Genomic DNA, 25,603 nt, shown 5'->3' with positions numbered 1-25,603 from the left:
ATTAGCCTGTGATTTGCACACATCAGCTTCCATGTTTTTCGTTTGATGTAACTAGTATTCTCATGCCAAGAATCGTGGGGTTACCGGCGTACGACCCAAAACGGCACGTACAAATGCACACCCAAGGGCAAGGAAAAAAAAAAAGGGGAGAGGGGCGGGTAGGGTAAAGGCAGCGGCACTGAGTTAGATAGCGCCATACTATCTCGAAAATCTTTCCAAATGTCGAACGTGATTAAAAGAGTATGCGGCCAAGTTCATGAAAAGGTACATGTGGCGCAGTATACTCCGTACTGGAGAGACTCACATCAAACCGTAGCCGAAGATCGGGGAAATCTAAGAATTAGCGCGTCAGTCAACTTAACGCCATGACCAACCGATTTTCCAAAACCCCCTGTAATTTTGATTCGGGCTGCATGACAGCTGCTTAGCGCATTGTACTTACTTCGTGAGCGATGTCCTAATATCCAATCATTTCAGCCACCATTAGTTTGAAGAACACTTCTACGCCAACGAAATACAACGCACAAAGCCTAACACGTTCGATCTGCCTCGCGTTGTTAGTAGGAGCAGTCCAACAACAGGGGGTTCACCGCAATACCCAAAGAACACCTTCACTAAAATCCAGGACATTTGCCTGAGAGAAAGTCGGTCACGGGCAAGCATGGTGAACGTCGTCAAGAACCCTGCAGCGCCACAATGTCATCAAATGAGACTACCCTCGACGCTCTAGCGTGCCTCAGCGCCACATACCAATGTAAAGGACAACTACAACGGGCATAAACCGGAAAAACGACTTTGTCTAGACCCGAACGATTATTCTTATCAGCTTCTTCGTCATCAGACTAGCTTGGGCATGGTACCATCTCCTTCAAAACCGGTATCTATTCATAGTCCTTGTCAGCTCGTTCAATGACATGCGTTCCTTTAATGCAGGGTCGGCGGGCCCGACGTACCAGACTCCCAAAATAGGAATTGAGGCTGACAAGGGAGCATATCCTGTTTGCCACCGTCAGATCCTAAACATGGACTTGAAACTTAGTAACATCGAGTAAAACTTGCCTTGGAACCAGGAATAGTGCCTCTAATGAAAGTATATCAAATGACAAGTCTGTAATGTAGTCGCTATCTTTGGCCAGCCCGATGATCCCTAGACAAGTTTCGGATTTAGCATATAGAACGGGGCGAAACTAGGGGTCGCTCACCCCGATGGCACAGAATCCTAGTCCAGCTGAAAGAGCTGAACAAAGGGTAAGGCAGATTCACAGGGGATAATGACTCACTTGAAATGACGAAGGCAAGTCCAGTACCTATGATTCCCATATTCCACAGCTTCCAGAAGTCCATCTGGTAGAAAAGCATTCCCGCATCTGCCATGCCGCTTACTTCATCATAAGCGAAGGCAGCGATCCAGAAATACATCAGTGTTTCAAAGATTCCTATACCCGTGGGCTTTCGTTCAACTAGAACCGCATAGTATAGGATTAAGAATGAGACAAAGAAAGCTGCTTCAAACGCTTTGCGATATACTGGAACCCGTAACCGAGAATAAGGATCCGCCGTCCTGCATCACGACTGCACTTCAGCAACTGGACGAAGCCTGAGAAGCATTAGACATGTTACCTTTTATTGAAGAAGTGTGGCTTCTTTGTCGAATGCACACTCAGGGTGTCCCAGAAAACAATTTCTCCTTTCCAGATATGATCAATGACTCTCTGTACCACTTTTTGGCTCAAAAACTTTTTTGCGTGGGCAATAGTTGCAATTTCTAGAGCATTCAGTCCAAAAAACAGCGAGAATTTCTCCAGTTCATACGCATCATATGTTAAATCGTGGGATCCTGAATTGTCATCCTCAAGCGAGCTACCTAGACGCCTCGTACCGCCAAAGAAACGATATAGAGACGAGGACGAGCCCAGCAACAATGGTGCCCTTTCATCTTCTTCTAGAGTCCGGTGATTAGTGGCGGCAGCCGAGGCATATCCAGAAGTACCCATTTCCGCTTGAGGAAGGTTGATAGCCTTCTGTGTGGGCCATGTGAGTTCCTCAAGTAGGTATACAAGAGTTTCCCGCTGATTAAGGTGACAGACAAACTGCCAGGCGACATATTCACAAGCGTATCCTCGACTTTCACTTACGCCCCAATCATAATCAGCAGCATTATCGAATTGCCACTTCAGGATCCTAAGACGAGTGAGTTCAAACTCCTCTGATGAAGGAGAGGCGTAAATATATCAAAATAAACTCACATTAATGCAGGAATAATATAAGTATTATGCGAGCTTTCCACTAAAGAATGAATAAGCAACCTGAGACTATAGCCGTGGGAAGTAGATCCGATTTGTTCAAAGGTATATGAGACATCAGATACAGTCAATGTCAAATAACTAGACAAGAGCATGTCAGGGCCATGTTCCAAGCACGACAGTGAGTGCAGAAATTACTTATATAGTTTTCGGACCACGTCAACTAACGGTTCGTTGTCATCGATGATCGGAATTTCGGGATGATCATTTTCATGGCCCCCTATTGACGACGTAGAAGAATCCAGATTGACTGAAGGCATAGTGGTCATTGGTTATCCAGAAGTTTGCCCTCGGGGTCGATGTCAGGGCCGTTCAGCCCAAGTGTAGGCTTTACGACAGAGGAACCTGGGAATAATTAGCGACACCATCACTGGAAGCATGATCGTGGTCGTGGAACGTGGAGCTTCTTGACCGATTCTGTACCTTCAATAAAGTGGAGGATGGCCTTGGTGTATATTGACGACGAAATTCTTTGCGGACTGATATCAGTAGCATAGACTCAAGGTTTATCGAAGTCCTTTGACTCGATCTTCAAGCACGTAACTCGTGATGAATACTTGCAGGTATCATAAGTCAGCGAGGGGCACGAAAGGTGGAGATATGCAGAGCAGAATAAACGGTGAAGTAATACAACTCCATAACGGGTTGACAGCTATCAGTAAGACGGGACCGGCTGTACTAAATCGTGTCGTCTGATTGGATAAGGCAGTATTCTTGAGCCTGATAGTTAAACAAGCTTTCCCCCTAGTACGGTACGCCATTGCGTCTATCGGGCACAATCCACACCTCAGGCATCCAATCCTCCTAAAGAATTAAACATACATTTCTACGGCCGAAATTTAGCAAGTGGAAAGGTATAACATTCCTTCAACTTTATCTGCAAACCTTTAGCGATAAGTTACTACATATTATCGAACGTCATGCATCTGCAAGGTGCCGCTCGAATCAATTTTCCTATATCCAATTTATTTCTGTCTTTGTTTTTCTCCAATCGCGCTCCTTGTTCCCAAAAGATTACCAGCATTACCGCGTACTAGTAACCTGCGCCTCGTGTCAATACGTACAATTTACGGAGCATAAATATTACACCGCCCGTATCATGTGACATGTACATTACCAACGACGACACCTTTCAACGCGTCAACGTCAACTTTGCAAGGTATGACTGCCAAATACTCGTTTTTCTGTCAAGGCGATCACGTAGATTTGCTCTGTATAACACACAGATGCTTCTCCCATTCTTGCTTTGATGAGTTTCATTGCTTTCAAAGGCCTCTGGGATGAAGGAACCTCAACATGGGCCAAGGCTATTCACTTACAACCCTTTCAGCGGGTTCGGCCGGGATTGATATCCCGGAGCTGTCAGACTTGTCATACGAGAAGTCGATGGGTGGTGGAAGATTTATGAAGAGCATCCGGGCAAGGCAGCAAAATGGTCTCGTTTTTGTTAAGGTAATCATGAAGCCTTTTCCTAGCATGGAGCTAGAGCCATATGTCAAAGCTATAATTCGTACGTTTTTGTTTATATGTCGTGTGACAATATGCCCAAGGCGCTCTAACTTATCGGGGTAGGGGAGCGCAAGCTGCTTTCGGATGTTCCCAATGCCTTAAGTTATCAAAGAATCCTTGAAACTGGTACCGGGGGTTACTTAGTTCGCCAATACATCCACAGCTCTCTTTATGACCGGATGAGGTATGTGCTGAACCTCTAGCCCATGAACTTGCTCTAACCGGCGTAGTACCCGGCCTTTTCCAGAGGATATTGAGAAGAAATGGATTGCATTCCAGCTTCTGTGTGCATTGCGAGATTGCCATGCGCTCGATGTCTTTCATGGTGACATCAAAACGGAGAATGTCTTGGTCACATCATGGAATTGGCTCTATTTATCAGATTTCTCATCATCTTTCAAACTTACATTCCTCCCGGAAGACAATCCTGCTGACTTTCACTTCTACTTCGACACCTCCGGGCGACGAACCTGCTACTTGGCGCCTGAAAGGTTTCTAGAAGCTGGTGAGAAACGAGAATCTGAACAAGTTAACTGGGCCATGGACATTTTTAGTGCCGGATGTGTAATTGCAGAATTGTTTTTAGAGTCGCCCATATTTACCTTGAGCCAAATGTACAAATATCGAAAAGGCGAATACAGTCCGGAACATGGCCAGCTAGCCAAGATCGAGGATCCTGAAATTCGGGCATTGATTCTTCACATGATTCAGATCGACCCAGAGTCAAGATATTCCGCAGATGAGTACTTGAACTTTTGGAAAAACAAAGCCTTCCCGGAGTACTTTTATAGTTTCCTCCATCAATATATGTCTCTTATGACAGATCCCTCCTCGGGCAGAGCACAAGTTGAAGCCGAATCCGCTAACAGGGGAGAGGCCGATGACAGAATAGACAGGGTCTACCTTGACTTCGATAAGATTTCTTATTTCCTCGGTGCATCAACCAAGTCTTCGAAAGATGGCTCTAGTCGCACTTCCTCGAGGCTTACTGGAAGTACTTTCCCTGTTCAGCTCGATTTGCCCCAGTATGGACACCAAGGGCCAAAATCTCAGCCACAAACAGACGATGGTGTTCTCATTTTCCTAACACTCGTTGTGTCTAATTTACGCAACACGTCAAAAGCGTCTTCCCGCGTCAAGGCCTGCGATATTCTTCTTGCCTTTGCAGAGAGATTATCCGATGAGGCGAAATTGGACCGCATCCTCCCTTACATTATGATTCTTCTTAATGATCGCTCTGATTCTGTGAGGGTTGCAGCCATACGTTCACTTGCACAACTACTAGAAATGGTCCATGTTGTGTCTCCCGTGAATGCTTATCTGTTTTCGGAGTATATTTTTCCAAGACTTCAGCCATTTGTTTCTAGTTCCAATTCAAACCCAAGTCCGCTAGTACGCGCCGCGTATGCATCGTGCATAGCATCCCTAGCGCAATCATCCCTCAGGTTTTTGGATATGATACAGGCGCTACGCACAGATACCCGCCTGCCAGCCTTGATACCAGCGGGCTCTGAACCCAGGTGGACCGAAGACGCCACCTATCACAATCTTTATGATGTGGCAAGGGTCGATCTTCTTGAATACTTTGAAGCTCACACCAAAGCTCTTTTAACCGACAGCGATGCATCAGTTCGACGCGCCTTCCTTGGATCTGTCTCCAGCCTCTGCGTCTTTTTCGGTAATCTCAAGACTAATGAGGTTATTTTAAGCCACCTAAATACTTATCTAAATGATCGTGACTGGATCCTGAAATGTGCTTTCTTCGAGGCTGTCGTGGGTGTTGCAGCTTACGTTGGGAGCACAAGTTTGGAACAATACATTTTACCATTAATGGTACAGTCGATGACCGATCCTGAGGAATTTGTTGTGGAAAGAGTTCTTCGCTCGCTTGCTGCGATGGCCGATCTCGGACTATTCCAGCGATCGACCACCTGGGATCTCCTTAACATCACGGTGCGTTTCTTGATTCACCCTAACGTATGGATCCGCGAAGCTGCTGTGACATTCGTCGTCAACTCCACCAAGTTCCTATCAGTGGCTGATAGGTATTCAATCCTTACGCCACTTATTCGACCTTTCCTGAAAGTCAACATTGTAGGATTTTCCGAAGGTGATATACTCGACGCGCTTAAAAAGCCTCTTCCAAGAAATGTCTACGAGTTAGCCTTTATATGGGCTTCCAAGGTTGAAAAGGGTATGTTTTGGAGAACAGCACATCGGGAGGGAACTTTCAGCCTTGGTGCAAATGACGGCATCATTCCCAGAGGGAGCCAGAGAAGCTCGAGTTACTCTCTAAGCTCGTACTCTAAGAACGAGGAAGATGAGCAGTGGCTATCCAGGTTAAAGAATATGGGGATGGGTTCTGACGATGAGCTTAAATTGCTCGCTCTCAGAGAATACATATGGAGAGTCACTGCGCGCCAAGTAAAAGAGTCTGAAAATGGGACTTCTGACCTGAACAATGTCATTGCTTTGACGCAATATGGCGTAACTCCTCAAACCGTTTTCTTTGACAAAAATCAAAATGTGAAGCCACGCAGAGCTTCATCTGCCAAGGATCAACCTAGCAAAGCTGGAGAGCGCAGACCACATACCATCACCGATGCTCTGCTCGATGCGTCAACTACGATTGATAGTAGACCTAACTCTCGTAGAAAGCATGCACGTTCAAGAAGTCATCTGCAGAGAGAATTAGGTCCTGTTCTGACTACGCCAAGGCAGGATACCTTGGATACCCTTCGGGCAGCTGAAAGCTCTGCCGCCTCGTCGCCAGTGGCATCGTCACCAAGCGCTGCGCTAGGATCAGGGCCTTTATCACCCCCTAGCTCAGACACTGAGCGAAGACTTACTGAGGGAAGAGATAGCCCTGGGCACGAAAGCTCATCAACACCGACCGACGCTGAAAACCCAGTGGTGAGGGGTCTAGCCACTGGTGTACAAAGGAAACCCAGCGCGATAAGCCTACTCAATCGTAAGGAGTCTGCCAAAGCTTACGCCGAAACCAGTACGAGCTCTGCAAATGCATTTGGCAAAGTCGATGTGCCGTCACATCGAGGAACGCCGCAGCCATCACCATTGTCCATTGCTCATGACAGGAAAGCTCTCGAGAGTGGGCCACAGAAGTATCATGCCAGTCACTCATACGGAGGACATAATCCTGTCATTCTTAGGTTGCTGGATAATGTGTTTGCGGAAAACTACCCTACAGACTTCTTTGACCTTGGTCCTTATGTCAAGGAGATAGACACCAGGCGAGCGATCAAGAAAGCCAGCGGTTACGAAACGAACAAGATATGGAAACCAACTGGTGGACTGGTTGTCATCTTTGGTGAGCATAGTGGACCCGTGAATAGGGTCGTAGTAGCGCCGGATCATGCGTTTTTTGTCACTGCCTCGGATGATGGTACTGTCAAAATCTGGGACACAAGCCGTCTTGAGAAGAACTTGACGCCCAGGTCCCGCCAAACTTACCGCCACTCTACCGAAGCTAAGATCAAATCGTTGACCTTTGTTGAGAATACGCACACCTTCATCAGCGGTGCTACCGATGGGAGTATTCACGCAGTAAGGGTTGACTATAACAACGTTAACGAAACTGTTCGGTACGGAAAACTTCAACTCGTACGCGAGTACCAACTATCAGCGGCAGAAGATGGAACTGTGGAATACGCAGTCTGGATGGAACACTTTCGTGTAGATGCACAGTCCACACTACTAATTGCGACGAACACATGTCGGGTTCTGGCCTTGGACATGAAGACTATGCTTCCTGTCTTTTCGCTTCAAAACCCTGTTCATCATGGGACGCCAACTACATTTTGTTGCGACAGGAAGCATAACTGGCTTTTGATAGGCACGACACATGGAATTCTTGACCTCTGGGATCTTCGCTTTCGAGTGAGGTTGAAGGCATGGGGCCTTCCTGGATCCAGCATCATTCATAGACTTCAAGTGCACCCGACTAAGGGACGGGGCCGGTGGGTCTGTGTGTCGAGTAGTGGCAGCCACGGCAACGAAATCACAGTCTGGGATATCGAGAAAGTCCGCTGTCGTGAAGTGTATCAAACGGACTCACCTGGAGTAGGCAACCAAGCACCTAATAGTGATGACGCCAAAGCGAAACAGACACGCATAAGTTCTAAGGAGTACGAAGCCTGGCACGTCGATAGTGACCGGCCCGAAGGGATGTTGAGTCGATTCGCAACGGAGGGACCTATGTCAGGAGCTATCGAGCAAGGATCAGGGCCATCACCTTCTAGTACGCCTGCGGGAATATGCGCTTTTGCTGTTGGGTTTGATGCCCCTGATGATAACCGGGATAGCAGTACTCGCTGCGGATTTATTGTGTCCGGTGGATGTGACCGCAAGATTCGCTTTTGGGACTTGGCTCGCCCTGAACTATCCTCGATCGTCAGCGGACTGGACGTTGTTTCGGAAAGCGGAGTAGCCGGAAAGCCGCGTTATGAAGTGTCTCAGCCGGGCCCATCCCTCCTAGTGACCTCCGAGCACTTTCCGAATTCTAGTGCTAATGCCGCTACTACCGGCTCGGGCGGAAAGAACAACAACAAAAAGGGGACAGGCGGAAGACTGCCACGCAGCACTGTGATTAGTCTGCAACAGCAACAGCTCCTAAAGAGTCACTTGGATTTTATTCAGGATGTCGCCATACTCCGGGTTCCGTATGGAATGGTCGTCAGCGTCGATCGCGCCGGAATGGTTTATGTTTTCCAATGATGGTCATGCTTTATCATGTATAGTAATACGACTCAATGTTAATAGTGATAGAATCACGAATGCTCAAAGCCTTGCAGACCATAGATCGAGGGTACTACATAGTAGCAGTTCCCGCCACATTGATATATATATTTGAATGTAAGCTCCGTATCTACGAAGGGTCAACACCTACAGGCCACTAACGGAACGATCCGAGGGAATAATATATACGAAAGAAGAGAGAAAGACAAATAATATCACTCAATCACAGCCAAGCATACAATACTTCATCAGCATAATGGTGACAGGAATATAAAGAACGAATGGACGATGAGTCTATCTGGTGTGGTATATATTATCTCCAGGCTCACAGGTGAGGCTGCCTAGGGAGGTATGAGTATGTCTCTTGTATAGTACCATACCACGTGTGGATGTTATAATCTATAGAATGCGAATTGGTGTTCTGGATTCTGGAATGGTGGTGGTGGAGGCTATAGTTTTTTCGGGATTAATTGATAGATAAATGGATAACCTGGCTACTTGGAAGCTCTAATCACGTAAACATGATTATACTATTAGTTTATTTCCTATACCATGTCTAAGCTACCGAATATAGATATCTTAGTCTGTCAATGGTCCTCAAATAGACCTCAATGACCAAATAAACGTACCATCCAGCTAGCTCAATTGAGTTACTCAAAAGGAATGTAATATCCAAAAAGGAAGAGCAGTTCATCTGTATGTAACACAGACCAACAAAAGATATGGCAATATGGCAATCTAACTAACATAGACTAAACTAACCACGGGTTTGGGGCGCCTTACCAGACGGCTGACAACAAAGAAAAGGAAATTGCGAAAACCTTAACACGGGTCGGGGAAAATGATAAGGTTGTTAGCGCTACTTGAATAAATGTTCCGCGCTGTAAGGGTTTGTTTAAGTCGTAGTATAGATTTATTGAACTGGTCTGGATGGGTTCATGTGTTTTTGTGGATGCTTCACGTTCCATGGCATCGTGGCCTATTGTTTCCGCGACAGCTATTCCTTGCTGCCTTGCCATGTGTTGCTGGGTGTAAGTATATCTGGATCAATGTACTTTTGTTGCCCCCTTATCCTAAGCCCCGTTTTAATCAATATGATATAGTATGATATGTTATGTATCTTGCCCCTTAACTCGGGATATGACGGGAGGAACGGTCTAACGGTCAACGAGGTATATACCCCTGTTCTTAGCCTGACCGGTATACAGGTTCAATTCAACGCTCAATATAGATACCTGAAGGGGTTTCGCACTTTAATGAGTAGTTGAACCGGTGGACCCGAGAGCGTGGATGGTGAAACGCTAGACAGTGGATAGATCACAGACTGGCAGTAAACGTCATGCACTTCACCTTTGTCTAAGAAAGACGGTGGTTATGGAATCCCATAGTGTTGTTCATGACTCCATGGCAGGTGTTAATTAATTATTAGTATACGTAGGGTTCAGTTTTGTCTCGCTTTGAGCAGGGTATGTACAGAGGTCATTCCAGGAACGGAGAGTATAAGGAGTGATATATACCGTTTGCTTATAGATGGGGTTGCTGGGATTACGAGCAGATCAGACAGCGGCTTTTTTTGCTTGCTGTTCCTGGTTAATTTAATCGGACCCGTGGCGTCATTTCTTGGCTTTACTTTGCGTCTTGACATTGGCCTCAGGGAAGGTGTTTACTTATCATGGACTTTCTTACAGGTCAACTAAGCTGACAATGACAGACCATGAGGGTCTTCGACATAGAAGAAGGTGCCGACGGAGGGATTCTACGTCCGAGCTCGTCAACCGGAACATGTTCTCATATCCGTTTCGGGATTAGGCTGCTGCTCCAAATACAGACCGAGTCAGAAGGCGTATGAAGTAGAGTGTGGTATCAATAAATAAGACCAATGCGGGAAAACTAGAAGAACAGCGTCTCTATCTTGCTATACACGTTGAAATAAAGTACTGCGTGCAAAACATCTTGTCTTTTTGTTTCAAGATTAGCCCGACAGCATCCATGGATAATCGCTCGGCAAGAATCTTGACCGTAATTACTGGTTCGCCTTAAATGGGTCAGTACCAGAGAACCGAACCGAGATTCCCGTGAGGAAACCCATGGAAGACCTCAAAAGACCCCACGACGACGGGATCGTGTTTGTTATTTATTACCTGTACTCCGGAGGTGATACCGATACGTGGAAGCAGAATTTTCCTTCTATTGTTCTCTGAAACACACAGCTGGTTACATAATGTGACTCGCATATTCTCCGAGTCGATAGTCAATATAAAAATAGCGGTCAGTTGCCTGCTAGTGCTGCAGAGATGTCATGATCAATCAGTTGATCGATGGGGTTCGATCCGTCTTATTACATCTTAGAATTGCCGGTCATTTCGATTCCTGGGGGCGAATCTAGATCGCTTCGCTTGAGAGAACTAGTAAATCTGCAGGTCGTGACTGGAACTGCTGTCTGTGTGTACTGCAGCTGAAGTCGGGGAGAGCCTGCCGTATTTGACAGAAGCATCGGGTAGGAAAGAAAATTTCGGTTAGGACTCCTATTCGTTAGAAAGAGATGGCCATGACCTTGGAGCGGTGGATCCGGCGGGAAGAGGAACGCGTTGCCTCCGACTTGTCCGTCGGTAACACTACCTCGAGTTAGGTATCGGCACTTATACTATGTACTACTATGTTAGGAGGATGTGGTGGACTCAAATGGAATCAAGGGAGACCGGGAAAGAAAATAAAAATACAAAAATAGGACACAAGAACAATGGTATGCTTCCAGAAAAGCGAGGAGAAAAACTCAAAGTGTAGAGAATTAGAAATCCTCCGAACGGGATGGATGTATGTAATTCAATATCGATGACTATTCATAACAAGGTTAACTTTTTGGTCCAGGCGGTTTCACGATATTCATTGTTGGTAGCGACAAATTTGGGTTGGGATCGCCCTTTAAGACAAGAATAGTTAACAATTGAGAAACTGCCGTCTTACTGCATGAGTGTGTTCTGTTACGGTACCTATGATACATACCAGGGTTGGCAGTGAACTGCTGCAAATAATGATCGTCCTCTTTGCCCACAGTTTCCACTGACACTTCCAGGCGTACCGCTGTAAACATCCCACCGTGGGTACTAGGTACTCCTTGTCAGGATAAAAAATAAAAAACAATAATCGAGAAGGTAGCAGGCAATTGGATATATGCAGGACAAAAGCCATATTATCTTGTCATGGGACTCTGGCGGTTTGGACGGAGAGAGTAAGACCAAATCATCCCTGTCGGAATCCCACCCCTGATACTACTCTAAAGTAAGCTCTCCTCAACACGGACCAGAGTCAATCGCGCAGGTGCGCACGGCGAATGATAAGCGATACGAGAACTCTATTCGGTCTTTGCTTACCATTCTCGGCGACATGTGGATGGATTCCAGAATCTCGTTCCAACCCAGCCGAGTGAAGACTCTGAAGAGAGCCCTCCACAAAAAGAGGGACCAATATTAATTGTCTCCGCGGATACTGTAACTTATAAGGCAAAATGCGGGACTGGAAGTGGAACAAGTTGTTCGCATACATGGGTCGAGTTCCACTTTGGAGTGACGAGCAGTACGAGCTACTTAGGTGCAGAAGAATAGCTTCATGCATGCTCGTTGTGCTTGGTGCCTTGTCCATGTTCCTGTTGCTTTCTTTTTTCTTTTTTTTTTTGACTTCCGTAGCGCTTTATTGTGTTTGGTTGAAACTTGAAACTCGTGGGAGAAGATCCATTCTCGCGTGGGTAAAAGGCGAAGCCCGAGCCGTCTATCGTGTTGGGAGGGTCTTGTTTTAGCCCAATCAACTTCCCGGAATTGCGGGAGAAGTCTTTGGTACCTGAGATACACTCCATACGAAGCAGTTCGCTCAGGTACCCGTGACTTCAAAAGTTCAAAGGCCTCCGGAGTAAGGCTTGGTGCCAGGTATCAGACTTTCAGTATGGTAATACCATCAGTGGCCCCCGCACGGGCGCAAGGAACGAACCTCACCCAGACAGATTCTCAATGGAACCAGAATTTTGGTGCGAGATCATTACAAAGACAAACTTTCTATTTCAGGACGTCTAGTCATGTTTGATATGAAATAGTCCACTTTCAAGAATATCTTGTCTTCTTTACTCCGTACTACGACTACTAGTCGAACCGTAGAACTACTACTATCTATCCGGACAAGTCCTTCCACCGTTTCAAGTACCTAACGTATCAGATGGGGGGCAACCGGTTGACGGTCCCTGACTAGCAGTATCCACCGGCGCAGGAACGAACAAACGGGGGAAAGTCCCGTCTAGTTTACTGGTAAAATTAAATTAATAACCGCAGAAAAAAGAAACAGGAAAGGAAAAGCAGAAGGACTCGAGTCTCCCCTACGGACTTAGTCTCTACACTAACCAATACTAACGCTCCAATGAGAACGGGCCCCTCAACCCCTTTACTGCGACTTACCAACTCTTCAGGGTCAAGATCAACTCCCTGGTCCTGTCTTTTTCTTTGCTCCTCCTCTCCGTCCTTTTCTTTTCTTGTTCCGTCCCGTCCCTCGTCTTTCCTTCCCCTCTTTCTTTCCCTCACCTCTCCTTCAATCACCACCACGGAGAGAGAAAGAGAGTGTGTGAAGAGTTCTTCACCTCGCCTCAACACGTCGGTTCTCTTCTCGTCGGGACGTGCTACATTTCTTGGGCAATGCTCTCCAAGTCGATAAATGGGCTGTAATTGAGTATTCGATATCCCGTTCCGCCCAATTACCCCTACTCGTTCCTTCGTTACAATTGGGTTGTCGGTCCTTCGTTTCGCCTCGCCCTTTACACCTTCCAGCAGTGCTACGTTCCCTCGCCGATTGCATTTCGGGTCTCTCCAATTGGAACTGCCCTACGATCGTCCAACTGCCATTTCCATCAATTAATTTTTAGTATCGACCAGGTCTCGACCCCAGTGGTAGTGAGGCCCAACCAAAAAGCACAAAGAAAACCCGAGATTATATACACCCAAAAACTCTATACTCGTTACTTGTTTATATACTCCCATTATGCCTCCGTCTCTGAGAGAACAGTCCTCCTCCTTTGCCCGACCATCCACACGCGACCGCCCGGCCACCCGCGACCAGGGTGAAAACTCGCTAGTCGTTCCTAGTCGCACCTCCTCGCTTCATTCCCGCATCACCCAGCCGATCCCGTCACAGATGAACGCGAAACCGGCCCAGCGAACGCCAAAAACCTTGACCCATGCTTACATGGTCTGTGGCGTGGGCCGCGAACCCTCCCAATGGGTGAGGGCGCCCGCACCCGAGCAGGGAAAAATTGGCCATATGAAAGGTGCCGTGGGTCAGTTTTGGTTGCCGGAGATCCTGGGTAGCAGCCCCCGGTTGGAACAGGATAATGAGATTGCTAAGTCTTTGCACTCGGCAATGAGGGTGTGTAACCTGCGATAAATATGAAGGTGAACTTCTCCGAAAGACAAACTAGCTGACAGCAACAAACAGGCATGTTTCCCCCACGACGTTGAGATCTGCACAAGCAAGACCCAGCCTCATTGCGTACACCATGCTTTCGTTCTGCAGCAAGACTCCTCCCACACCCTCTACGGTATCGCTCTGCGGGTGTGGTCAAGGGCCGATGAAAAGCGCGCAGAGACCATTCGCGAGCTGCGCAAAAAGACCGAGCCGGACTTCTACGATAACCCCGAGGAGACCTACTGGATCCCGTATTGCTTAAGCTTTTTGTCGAGATACCCGCTGTACGACCTGTTGGGTGATTACCTACGAGGCATGTGGATTCACTGGAACAAGGCCACAAACTTGTTCCACGCCGAGGAGGTGTCCCGAATCCTCAGCTTCCCCGCGCCCCGCCTTAACGACCTAGTTCGCATTGATATGAAGGATTATGCCTTGTGCTACCAATTTCCGTCATCCCCTACGGGGTTCCAGAACTTTGCCATGTGGCCCCTGTTCAATTGTTTGTCGATTCCGAACATCGTTGGGGTTATTGAGGCTGCTGTGTCACCCACTCGTCGCATAATTTTCGTCAGCCATTACTCCGCCATGCTGACTATTGCTGCTGAGACTATTCGGTACTGCGTTCGAGTCTATGAATGGAGTGGGCTGTATGTCCCAGTGGTCCACGCCCGTCACATCAAAGACCTGGTTCAGGAGCCTGGGCCTTACATTCTTGGTGTTACGGCGGAGTGCCGGACATTGTTTAACGCACCAAACGACGCTCTGGTTGTGGACCTTGACCGGAACTTCGTGCTCACTTCCAGCCCACCAAACGTTCTGACGCCAGGACAACGTACCAAATTTATCAACCGCTTGACACAAGCTTTGAACGGCGATGTCTCCCCATCAGGTGTGCCGAACCACCTCCGGTCGGCATACGCTGGTGGTAAGCTCATCCCCGCTGGTCAGATCATTGTGATGAGGGGAGAGGTTGAGAGCATCCAGGATCCCCAATGGTGGAACCAGGATGCTGTGATGGGCGTCATGGACCATGTATGTGAGAAGCTGGGTCGTAACACTGGCGTTAAGGCCATTTTCGGCGGCTCTGTCAAGAAGCCTCTGATGACCAAGGTGTCCACCCGTCATCTCAACGAGATTGTGCGCGAGCGAAACCAATACTCCCGCGATGCTATGGAGGCTTGGCAGGATTTCATTAACCTGAAGGGTCGCATGGACACTGAGCTGAGCAAGGTTACTAAGCGCAACAACTTCTTGGTTGAGGAGTTGGAGACCTGGAAGCAGCAGTTCCTCAAATTCCAGGCCTTCGCAGAGCAGCTCACCAAGGAGACCTCCGAACTCAAGGTCAAGATTGAGAATCATAAGCGTGAGAATCGTCGCCTCACTGGCCTCATTGACCAGCAGAAGGATGATGTGGCCCGCCTTACTCTTCGTTTGTCTGGCACTGAGAAGCAGCGCGACGACGCTCTTGAAGCGTTGGTTCTTCAACAGGAGATTGCAGAGGAACTGGAGCGCGAGCGCAAGCGGAACCAGCAGGAGCTGTCATCCCTGCAACACAGTAATAAATCTCTGGCTCGGCAGCGTGATGAGGCTCAACGGGTGGTTTTGCATCTCCGTAGCCTCATCAACGGTCAAACTCACCATATGGAGCACATCATTCGCTCCATCGGTAGCGAGGTCGATATCTCTGAGTTGGCAGAACAAGAGGCGGCCGAGGAAAGCAAAGAATTCAAGGAAAGCAAGGCAGCCGAACCGACACTGGCACCGACACCCAAGCCTCGGAGACAATCGAGCACTCCTCGTCTAGACGATAACCGTGCGTCCAGGGTCATGAAGGACATGAGCCCCGAACTGGAGCAGCATCTCCTAAACATCGGTAATGGGCACAACCGCTCTCTCGCTCGTCTAAGCATAACTGATGTTGCAGATCGCTACCTGCGGGACAAGACCGACGCGATCTCCGACATCATCCGCAGCATCAGCGAACAGTGCGCTGCTGCCGTGGAGGGCCTGCATTTGGCCCAGGATGCGGAGGATGATGACTCAGACGAGTCCAGCAAGACACTGAATGGAAACAGACTGGCCCCTGAGGATCAGTCCTCAATTCGCGAGGGCAGCGAAATGGGCGACGTGGATAACTCCCTTCACGCCCACCGGGCCTCCAGTGTTCCTCCCACACCAGACTTGGTACATAACCGGTCGAGTACCTCAATGTCCATGGTGAGCTATTCAACCTTTCCGGAAAGGTCGAGCCAACAGTATGGACCAGGTGAGGTGCCCACCAGGATAGTTGAGGATGATGATGAGCACAGCCATGAGACCGATGGTCTTGATGACCAGACCGAGACCGGAACTCTGTCTAAGCAGACCAGCGAGGATCTCATGCGGTCGAGCACTTCCCGGCTGGTCGCTTAAATTGCCCATCGCCCCGATGATGCAACGCTAGTTTCAACGACTTTGACACGATCTCTGCTCCCCACCATCTCAGTTAGAGCGAGTTGTGCAATGGCATTGTTTTGACTTTTGCTTCCGTCTTATTCTTTTCCATCTTCCGTTTTGGATATTCCCACTGTCGCCTTTTCAGCTTTGAAGATCTCTTTTCCCTGTCTTATTCATTTTATTATCATTTTATTCTTCTATTGGCGGACTTATCTTCTTCCCATGTGTGCTTGGATGGATCGATTATCCTGTTATTTTTTTTCTTTTTCCTCCATACGCACCATTGGCGTTTTTAACTTCATTTCTTTCCGAGACCAAGTGGTCAGGACTTTTGCTCTTTGGGTCAATTTTTTATTACGGCATCCCATGTGGGACCACCACACTCATTGTGTTTCCTTGTTGTGGCACATATATTTCCTTTTGTCTATAGTTTCGAGAGGGGCTGCTTTGAGAGCCGCTGTAGTCCAGAATCTTCGCAATTGGACAATGTCTACCATTTGGTAGATTGATTGAATTCGAATTGTTTATACAGGAAATGTAATGTAGTCTGTAGAGCACTCATTTGTGCAGGCGGCTAAGCCAATTTGCCAGGCACGAACGGGTGTCCCGCACTCAGTCCGCCGCAAACAGCCCATGCCTGTCCATTTACATAGCTGCTTTCATCACTTCCCAGGAAGAGGGCCGCCCGAGCAACCTCATCAGCAACAGCACCTCGCTGCAAGGGGTTCAACTGTCCGATCTTGCGCTGTGTACCTCTTGCACGGGCGGCGTCAAACACAGCTTGCGTCATGCCTGTCTCAATCAAGCCAGGGCAGATAGCGTTGATGCGTATACCGGTGCCCGCCAGTTGATACGCACATGTCTGAGCAATAGAGACGACAGCTGCTTTAGACGCAGAGTAATCGGTCGAACCGGCATTAGAGCGCAAGCCGGCAACTGACGCAGTGCAGATGATGGAGCCGGAAGGATACGGCTTCGAGGCCGAAGTCTGTTTCATTGCGCCTGCCGCATGCTTGACAGCCAAAAAGACACTGATAAGACAGCCATCAGTACATGTCCTCCTTTATCCATCGACCTCAACAGAAAGCGGACTAACCCAAGAGTATTTGTCTTCAGTGTCTTCATGAAGTCCTCCCCAGAAATATCTGTGAACACCTTTGGCTGACCCACAATACCTGCGTTTGCGAAGAATATATCAAGCCTGCCGTAGCGCTGAATGGCATCATCAACCACGGATTTCACGGCCACTTCATCGGCTGCGTCGAACTGACGGGCATGAACGTCGACACCTGGATAGAGAGACTCGATTTCACGCTTGTGAGTTGCCAAATGTGTGGGGTCGTAGTCACAGAGGTAGACGGCCTTGGCACCATTGTGAGCGAATTGGTGTGCGCTGGCACGACCGATGCCGGCAGGTGAGTTGGCTCCTGATTTAGGATTCCGTTCGTTAGTACATGATACTGCTTGATGCATAAAAAGTCTTGTGGTTCGGTGACCTGTAAGGGGTATGCTAGACTCACCTGTTACGATCACAACCTTGTCCTTGACACGGCTATATCTCAGTGAGCATTGGGCTATGCATGTGATTGTACCTCCCTTGAGAAAGCTTATCTTAAGAGGTTGAGATATACTTACGGACCAACCGAGTCTTGAGCAACTTGTCTAATCTTAGGGATACCTTCAAATGTGCCTGCATCGGGAATGCCCTCCACCAGTTGCTGGCTGAGTGCTTGGAGACGTTGTTTGGCAGCTCCGGACATCTTGTCTAGTTTAGTAAAATCGCAAATGCTGTATGTGTACTATGTGTACCGTATCCGGTCAATGTTTTAAGAGAGAGAAGTATACAATCCTTGAATGAATGTCAGCTAGGTATAAATATAGAGCAAGATATACGCGACAAGCATCGAGGGTGTCATGCCTCCAAGGGCTCCGATTAGCTCGGATATTGCTCCATGGGTCGGTTCTTTTGCGGGGAGCCGAGGTTGGGGTCAGCTGACTTGAATTATGAAGATTACATAATTAAAAAAACAAGAATTTGGTGAGTAAGCCGATCTACCGCATTAGTACCAAATAGGAAAAGTCACATGCCCCGTCCCACGTCATGGCCAACGCTCTTTTGCTTTGCTTAAACGCATTCCAGACTCTGCTGGCTCATTTGTTTTATTTTCTTCTCTTTTTGCCTTTCTGGTTGCCCACTTCAGGAACCTTCTGTCGTTCTTTACTCTCCACTCTTCCGTCCATCGTGTTTTTGTGTTCTTGGGCTTTGTGGGATGATCTGCAGATTTCTACCCATCCATGAGAGGCAATCACGACATCCCACTAGCGAGAGTACCAAGGGCTAATTAGATGAGACGATTACCGGGCTTCCATATCGAACTTATTTTCTAACAGTCTTTTGGACAAAACAGACTAAACAGTTATTCATGAAGTCCGCAGGTCAATTCTCCGTCTGCTCAGCCCACTTTGCAAGGAGTCATGGCGGAGTCTGATATCGAAAATCCGCAGCGTCGGTCATCGTCACGGACGTCCTCCTCTTCCCGCCACAGCCAAAAGCCTAGACCCGTCCGTACAAGGTCTCAGAAACGACAGTCAGCTGCGTCTTCCAATGCTACGACTACCGATCTCACGTCGTTCCCCTCCCTTTCTCCAGACCGTTCGGTAGAGGGATTTTTCGGCAAGCCGGCATTAAACCGCGCTCTTACGAACGCATTGCTAGATGATCACGAGAGCGTCGATAGCAGTAGCTCGGGTGAGATGACTGGTCGTGATCGAAGAGCAACGCTAGCGAAGTTGACGGGCGGAATGCCGCGCACGTCTGGCCGTGCGGCTTTGTTTGACGATGCTGTTCCGGTCCATGATTTCCCCGGTGCGCTACATTTGGCGGACGATGCACATATTGAGCGGTTGATTGCTGGTACGGGGGCTGTGAAGTTGGTCCGACAGTTTGCGCGCGATTTGGCTCAGCGGGATGCTGAGATCTCGTCACTGAGACAGCGGGCTGATGCGAGGGAGAGAGAGTTGAAGAGGATGCTGAGGGAGGTTTCCGTTTCCAATCAGGACATTGAGCGGCGGCTTTATGCGCTGGAAAACTCGCCTCGGAGGGTTGAGAAAGAATTTGATGATAACGGTAATGCGGAACAGGAAGCCGGTTCTTCATCTGGAGTTCATGGGCTGATGCAGCAAGCGATGTCGGATGGAGTAGGCTCTCATCAAGAGGGATCTCCAGAAGCCACTGCGGCGCAAGCTACCGTTCGAGGCCTACAACGCTTGGAGAGCGACGCCAAATCGGGCGCCTCTAGCGTCGAATCGGGATCGGGGACTACGCGAAAGAGACAAAGCTCTCTGCGCAATTGGCAGGATTACCTTTTTGGCAGCAATACGGGCAGTAAAAAGACCAGCCGAGCAAGCAGCATAATGACTGATGTTGGTGAGGTCGATGAAGAAGATACTCGGCGTCAGCGGAATCCAAATAACATTGCCCGCCGGAAAGCGCTTGACGAACAACTTTTCAATCCTCCAGATGGGCAGACGAGTTCTACGGGCGAGATTATCGGGAAACACGTTGCGGGAGTCTCGGTTAATGGGGACGATGCCAGTATTCATTCGCGCAAGTCGTCGAAATCTGTATCGTCTTGGACAGTCAAGCTGTTCGCCGGAAAAGCCCAAGCAGGCAAGGAAGAAAACTACGCGGAGGCGCCGCGTGGTCGAGCTCTCTCAACCAATCCGGGGAGTAGCAAAGGAGATTCTCCATCACTCCAAACAACCTCCAAAGGAGGTTTGTCGGCGGTGGCTGCCTTGAAAAGGATTAACAGCAATACGAGCATGCACGGGGCGCCTGGAAATTTGCAAGGTGGCCCGGGTGCGACAACTCGGTCAAATCAGATTGGGCGTAAACATGCAGCCTCAAATGTTTCACATGGGGCAAGCTCAGAAACCACTGACAAGAACCCAACCAATCTCGGACCAGTTGAGATGGATGCTATCCTTCCGATGGAGTCACGACCTCCGACACTTTCACATATGTACAACAACTATCAGCCTGGTGACCTCTTGACAGACAGATTCGGATTCATTTATGATCAACGCCGAAAAAAGAGGCAACGAGAGGCCAGTCTGCTCAAGAATAACAACAACCGGTTAAGCATCGCGGAGACCCTGGACAGTTTCCGAAGCGATAACTCGGATGGTGACAACGATGATCTCCAGAAACTGCCACATTCCGCTGCAGAGTCTACGCGCTCGCCCGCTTCTGCATCCCCTGAGGACCCGGAAGCTGGTAGTGTTGCAATCCGGAGGTGGCAGGACTACCTGAAAATTGCCACGGGACCAGCCGAACTGTTGTCTCATACGCCTTCTGCTGGTCCTATAGTGTCGCTAACTGCCGGTGAGAGCCAGCCTCGAGGCCCTGGGGTCGCTGTCGATAAGCGTGGCTCGCTCTCAGTTAATGCGAATGCTCAGCCGTCGGCATCTACATCTACTGTTGTTGCAGATCGTCCAGAATTTGCTGGCACATCGAGTGATGAGCCGACAGCTACGGCAGCAACTGCCACTGCAAACGAAAATGAGCCTGTGAAGTTGCTTCTTGAACAATTGACAGATCTCCACGACTCACTGCAGCGCGACAGGACCGTCCGGTGGAACGAATTTCTCCGTAAAGTGCGTGCAGAGCGGAGGAAGGAGGGGGAAGCCGCTGCCGCAGCAGCAGCAGCTTCGGATCGGCCTTTGCAATCTGTAGATATGCCCGAAGCGTCCCTTACAGACGGCGAGGTTGTGGGAATAGCTGGCCTAGGGAACAAGGGCAAGGTCGGTCGTGCGAAGTGGCGCGAGTTCCGAGCACTTGTTCTCGGAGGAATTCCCGTTGCACTTCGAGCTAAGGTCTGGTCCGAATGCAGCGGCGCGTCTTCTATGCGTATACCTGGTTATTATGATGATCTAGTGAAGGGTGTCGGTGGCAATGACCCCGACCCATCTGTCGTTGCACAAATCGACATGGACATCAACCGGACTTTAACAGATAACGTATTTTTCCGCAAAGGCCCTGGTGTCACTAAACTCAAGGAGGTTCTCCTCGCCTACGCCCGTCGCAACTCGGAGGTGGGATACTGCCAAGGCATGAATCTCATTGCCGCGTCTCTACTTCTCATAACGCCAACAGCAGAGGACGCGTTTTGGATTCTAGCATCCATGATCGAGATCATCCTCCCAGAACATTACTATGATCATGGTCTGTTGGCGTCCCGGGCTGACCAGGGCGTACTGCGGCAGTACATCTCCGAAGTTCTACCAAAGCTAGCCGCTCATCTCAAGGCGCTTGGCGTTGAATTAGAGGCATTGACATTCCAGTGGTTTTTATCCGTGTTCACGGATTGTCTTTCTGCGGAAGCATTGTATCGCGTCTGGGACGTAGTTCTATGTCTCAACGTCACCAGCGTCATCAATCCAGCCCCAACCTCCGCCAATACATCAACGTCTAGCCCTCGAGATCCCAATGACCTCACCGCATCCTCTGTCAAAGACCTCACCTCCGGCAATGGTGGGGGCAGCACGTTCCTTTTCCAAGTTGCGCTTGCCCTTCTTAAGCTCAACGAACAGCAACTTCTTACAACCTGCTCCACTCCTGCCGAACTATACACGTATATCAATCACCAAATGACCAACCATGCAATCAGCATCGATGGCCTGATACAGGCCAGCGAGGCCTTGCGCAATGTCGTGCGTCGCGAAGACGTCGTAGAGCGCAGAGCAGTCGCAATGCGGGAGTTTGGCGCATATAATGCGGACGAGAATAAATGATTTTATCCTTTTCGATTTATTACTTTTGTGTTCAACAATACCCGAAAGATACATTCCCTGTTCATGTTTCACTCCCTTATGATACCACTTTTCTTTCCTTATTACCAATAGACTGGCATTGTTCCTAAGATTATACGATCCTTCAAGTCTAGATACGTCCTTCCTTTATCATACATCTTCGCACTCTTTCATTAGTCGTGATTTGACTTCGGTTAGCAGCAAGCGGGCGTGAAGCAAAACTGAGATACCCGGTTAGCCTTTTAGCTTAAGAGAAAATACATATCCATTGTCACATACGGAATCAAGCACAAAACTTCAAAGTCAAAAGTATATCCTTCCTGAGGCTATCTAAGTATCAAATCCTATCTAATACAAGAATAAAATACCGTTACACATGAGAGAGGGGAATATAGTTTCAAAAGAAAGAAGACAAGAAAAGGACAAAAGTTCATACAGTCATAACACCCCTCTCTGCAGAGGGAGAACCGAGAGCAGCGGCCGCAATCTCCCTCTCCTTCTTCGCGCTGTCATCCCCAAACAACTCATCAATCTCCTCCAACGACTTTCCACTCGTCTCCGGTACCAGCAGAATCGCCCAAACACCTGCAACAAAACACATCACCGCGAAGAAGATGTACGTCCGATACTCAATATTGGCCAACATTGACGGTGTGATCAACCCGATAATAAAATCCGACAACCAAATCACGCATGTCGAAAGGGCTACGCCTTTGGAACGTGACGTCGTCGAGAATACCTCAGATGGCAAGGCCCAACCTAATGGCGAATAGGAGACTCCGTATAGCAAGATGAACACAAACGCCATCGCCACACACGCCCAGCCGGCCGCCATATTGGCTTGCCAGTCTTTCGAGTACACACCCGACAATACCGCGATAACAACGTACGCCCCTGTCATCCCGAACGCACCGCCGATGGCGAGCGGTCGCCGGCCGATCTTCTCAATGAGAAGGAAACAGATAATCGCGGCAACGAACTGGAGAACGTTAAAAACACCAGAGAGGATGAGAGACATCTCAGAGGTTTGACCGAGAGATTCGAAGAGCGTCGGCGCGTAGTAGATAAAAGCATTGATCCCCGAGAATTGCTGGAAGAATGCGATACCACAGCCGACTGCCGTGCGTTTCCAAGTTTCCTTTGAGAACAGATCAAACCATGACAGGATCTCGAGCTTCAGGCCCTTTGCGCCGGGGTGTTTACGCTCCTGGACGATCTTTTGGAAGCGGACTTCGGAGAGGATGCTGTGGTATTCGATCTGGACGCGCTCGTCGGTGGCGGGGAGGTTGCGCAGTTTCGTAAGGCTGGTTAGGCATTCGGCGTCGCGGTTTACGAGCGCCAGCCAGCGTGGCGAGTAGGGGAAGAAGTGGATGCCCAGGCCGAGGGCTGTGGCTGAGACCATTTGGAGGCCGAAGGGGAGGCGAAAGCATGCTTCACCGGTCATGTGGCGTGTTCCGAAGGTGATCCAGTAGGCTATTACTACGCCCGCGGAGATGGAGATGGATTCGAGGACTAGAAGTGTGCCGCGCATGTTTGGGGGTGAGATCTCGGAGATGTAGAGGGGTGCGCCCTGTTACCGGGGATTTTGGGTTAGTGTTTGGTCTTTCGGGAGGGTTGGGGAGTATGGCGTGGTTGTTAGGGCTCTACTTACCATTGCTAATGTGCCAACCCCAATACCACCGATAAATCTTCCGGCTACTAGCATGTCGTAGTTTACGGCAGCTGTCTGCAGAATGGCACCGATGTCGAAAGCTACCACCATAGCCGTGATCGCCCATTTTCTCGAGATGCGATCCGAAAGATAGGACATGAATATACAACCAATAAAGGCACCCAGAAGCAACATTCCAGTCATCAGGCCCTTCCCGAAGGAGGTTTCCGCCTTGGGAAACGCCTGGTGGAACGGCTCCATCACATTGATGATGGAAATGACACCCATATCATACCCCATGGAGAACCCGCCCAGCGAGGCGAGAGTGGCCGCACCGAAGACATAGTTGGAGGTAAAAAGACCTTTGACACCACTGGGGCCGTAGGAAATTGCATCCGGATTGACATGGGGATCTACGGTTTGATAATGAAGGCCTGGTATAGCATCCTCGTCGTGTTCGACTGTCGGGCCATCCTTGCGTTTGTCTAGATCGATCGAGCTCATGGTCCACGGATAGTATGGGAAAGGAGGCTCAAGTGTACAGTAGTACGTATATGGTATAGTATGGTATATACAAAAGGAAGGAAGAAATGAAGAAGAAAAATTACTCAATTGGGAGCGGCAAAGAGATGATTGATGGAGAGGTGGCGTGGTATGGCACCGTTGCGGAGTACCTTGCCCTTTTCTTGAGTCTATCCCGAAGTTATTCGGCGTATTTATATCTAATATCGGCTATCGATAGGTGAGGCTAGTCCTACGGTCCGACTCGATGCATGTCGGGACAAGCCTCATCTGATGACGTCGTTTACAACACGATCATTTCCCAGACCGGGACCTCAACGGCAAGACTTCCCACTTTCAGGGGAGGGGGAAGGTCAAGTTCTGACGTGAAATGCGGAGGGAACCCGAAGGTCGGGGGTCTCCACTTCTCACAGGTCTATCTTCTTAGCCGATCTTATAAGTTACATGGGAGCCCACGACCTATCGTTGGGTGGGAACACCCACTGCATTTCGATGGATTACCATCCAATAAACATGAAAGGGAAAGGAAGGGTGTAGCGGGTATGGCAGCGACACTGTCATTCGACGGGGATACTGCTGCGAGTATCCTCCTTCTCCGCTTCCTACCACTGGCAGTGACAGCAGGATGTCCGCAGTGTTATGGCAAACCCCCAGTTTCTCGACCCCGGACCAATCTGAAACTTAAGGTTAAGTTAACGCAATTTCCCCGCATCCGAGTGGTCCACGGCTTAGGGTTGAACCGATCACGCGGGTCACAGGACGAATCAAAACGAAGCAAATCGCAAACCACAGAAGTGGATGGACAAATGAAGAAGAGTCACCCGGGGTTTCTCAGAAGAGGAGACAAACGACTAGTCTACGATGTATTAGTTTGGCTTGGGTCACAACCTCTTCCAACGGCACGTGATGCGTATGCGGGAAATGATGCCATTCCCGTCTTCCATCTCTTTCCATGTTGGTCCGTGGGTGGCGGGGATTATTGCCTCACTTCGCTTTTACAAGGCGCTGAGAATTACCGGTTTCGACCGGAGGTTCATACCCGATGTTGATGATGTCAGGGTGAAGTTGCATAATTCCTCCTTATGCTGCCTTTAAAGAGGTATATACTTTCATTCTATATTTACACTGATTTGAGTTGGTTGATAAATCGTTTATTTAAATTAACAGCTGTCTA

The 25,603-nt window shown here is 48.8% G+C and overlaps 7 protein-coding genes across 7 annotated transcripts; 3 read left to right on the top strand and 4 right to left on the bottom strand.

The window, feature by feature from the left end:
• Positions 1-1,081: 1,081 nt before the first annotated feature.
• AO090023000497 (uncharacterized protein) lies at positions 1,082-2,563 on the bottom strand (the record flags this gene model as incomplete). The annotated part of the gene is made up of 5 exons (XM_023235628.1): positions 1,082-1,147; positions 1,189-1,561; positions 1,621-2,181; positions 2,247-2,384; positions 2,442-2,563. 5 exons carry the CDS (start codon positions 2,561-2,563, stop codon positions 1,082-1,084), a joined length of 1,260 nt encoding a protein of 419 aa, XP_023090633.1.
• A 1,036-nt stretch (positions 2,564-3,599) lies between these two features.
• Positions 3,600-8,546, top strand: AO090023000496 (ubiquitin-binding serine/threonine protein kinase VPS15; the record flags this gene model as incomplete). The annotated part of the gene is made up of 3 exons (XM_023235627.1): positions 3,600-3,813; positions 3,876-3,996; positions 4,043-8,546. The coding sequence occupies 3 exons, from the start codon at positions 3,600-3,602 to the stop codon at positions 8,544-8,546; spliced, it is 4,839 nt and encodes a 1,612-aa protein (XP_023090632.1).
• Positions 8,547-11,407: 2,861 nt separating this feature from the next.
• AO090023000495 (uncharacterized protein) lies at positions 11,408-12,179 on the bottom strand (the record flags this gene model as incomplete). The annotated part of the gene is made up of 3 exons (XM_023235626.1): positions 11,408-11,487; positions 11,571-11,627; positions 11,939-12,179. 3 exons carry the CDS (start codon positions 12,177-12,179, stop codon positions 11,408-11,410), a joined length of 378 nt encoding a protein of 125 aa, XP_023090631.1.
• Positions 12,180-13,583: 1,404 nt separating this feature from the next.
• AO090023000494 (DENN (AEX-3) domain protein) lies at positions 13,584-16,421 on the top strand (the record flags this gene model as incomplete). Its single annotated transcript, XM_023235625.1, has 2 exons — positions 13,584-13,967; positions 14,037-16,421. The coding sequence occupies 2 exons, from the start codon at positions 13,584-13,586 to the stop codon at positions 16,419-16,421; spliced, it is 2,769 nt and encodes a 922-aa protein (XP_023090630.1).
• Positions 16,422-17,019: 598 nt separating this feature from the next.
• Positions 17,020-18,205, bottom strand: AO090023000493 (SDR family NAD(P)-dependent oxidoreductase; the record flags this gene model as incomplete). Its single annotated transcript, XM_023235624.1, has 3 exons — positions 17,020-17,476; positions 17,542-17,925; positions 18,081-18,205. The coding sequence occupies 3 exons, from the start codon at positions 18,203-18,205 to the stop codon at positions 17,020-17,022; spliced, it is 966 nt and encodes a 321-aa protein (XP_023090629.1).
• Positions 18,206-18,920: 715 nt separating this feature from the next.
• On the top strand, positions 18,921-22,238 carry AO090023000492 (TBC domain-containing protein; the record flags this gene model as incomplete). Its single annotated transcript, XM_001820983.1, has 1 exon — positions 18,921-22,238. One exon carries the CDS (start codon positions 18,921-18,923, stop codon positions 22,236-22,238), a length of 3,318 nt encoding a protein of 1,105 aa, XP_001821035.1.
• A 448-nt stretch (positions 22,239-22,686) lies between these two features.
• On the bottom strand, positions 22,687-24,411 carry AO090023000491 (sugar porter family MFS transporter; the record flags this gene model as incomplete). The annotated part of the gene is made up of 2 exons (XM_001820982.3): positions 22,687-23,826; positions 23,908-24,411. The coding sequence occupies 2 exons, from the start codon at positions 24,409-24,411 to the stop codon at positions 22,687-22,689; spliced, it is 1,644 nt and encodes a 547-aa protein (XP_001821034.1).
• Positions 24,412-25,603: the final 1,192 nt, after the last annotated feature.

This window comes from Aspergillus oryzae, chromosome 3, assembly GCF_000184455.2.
Source record: "Aspergillus oryzae RIB40 DNA, chromosome 3".
Classification (NCBI taxonomy): Eukaryota; Fungi; Ascomycota; class Eurotiomycetes; order Eurotiales; family Aspergillaceae; genus Aspergillus; species Aspergillus oryzae.
This window is presented reverse-complemented; position numbering and strand designations above follow the sequence as displayed.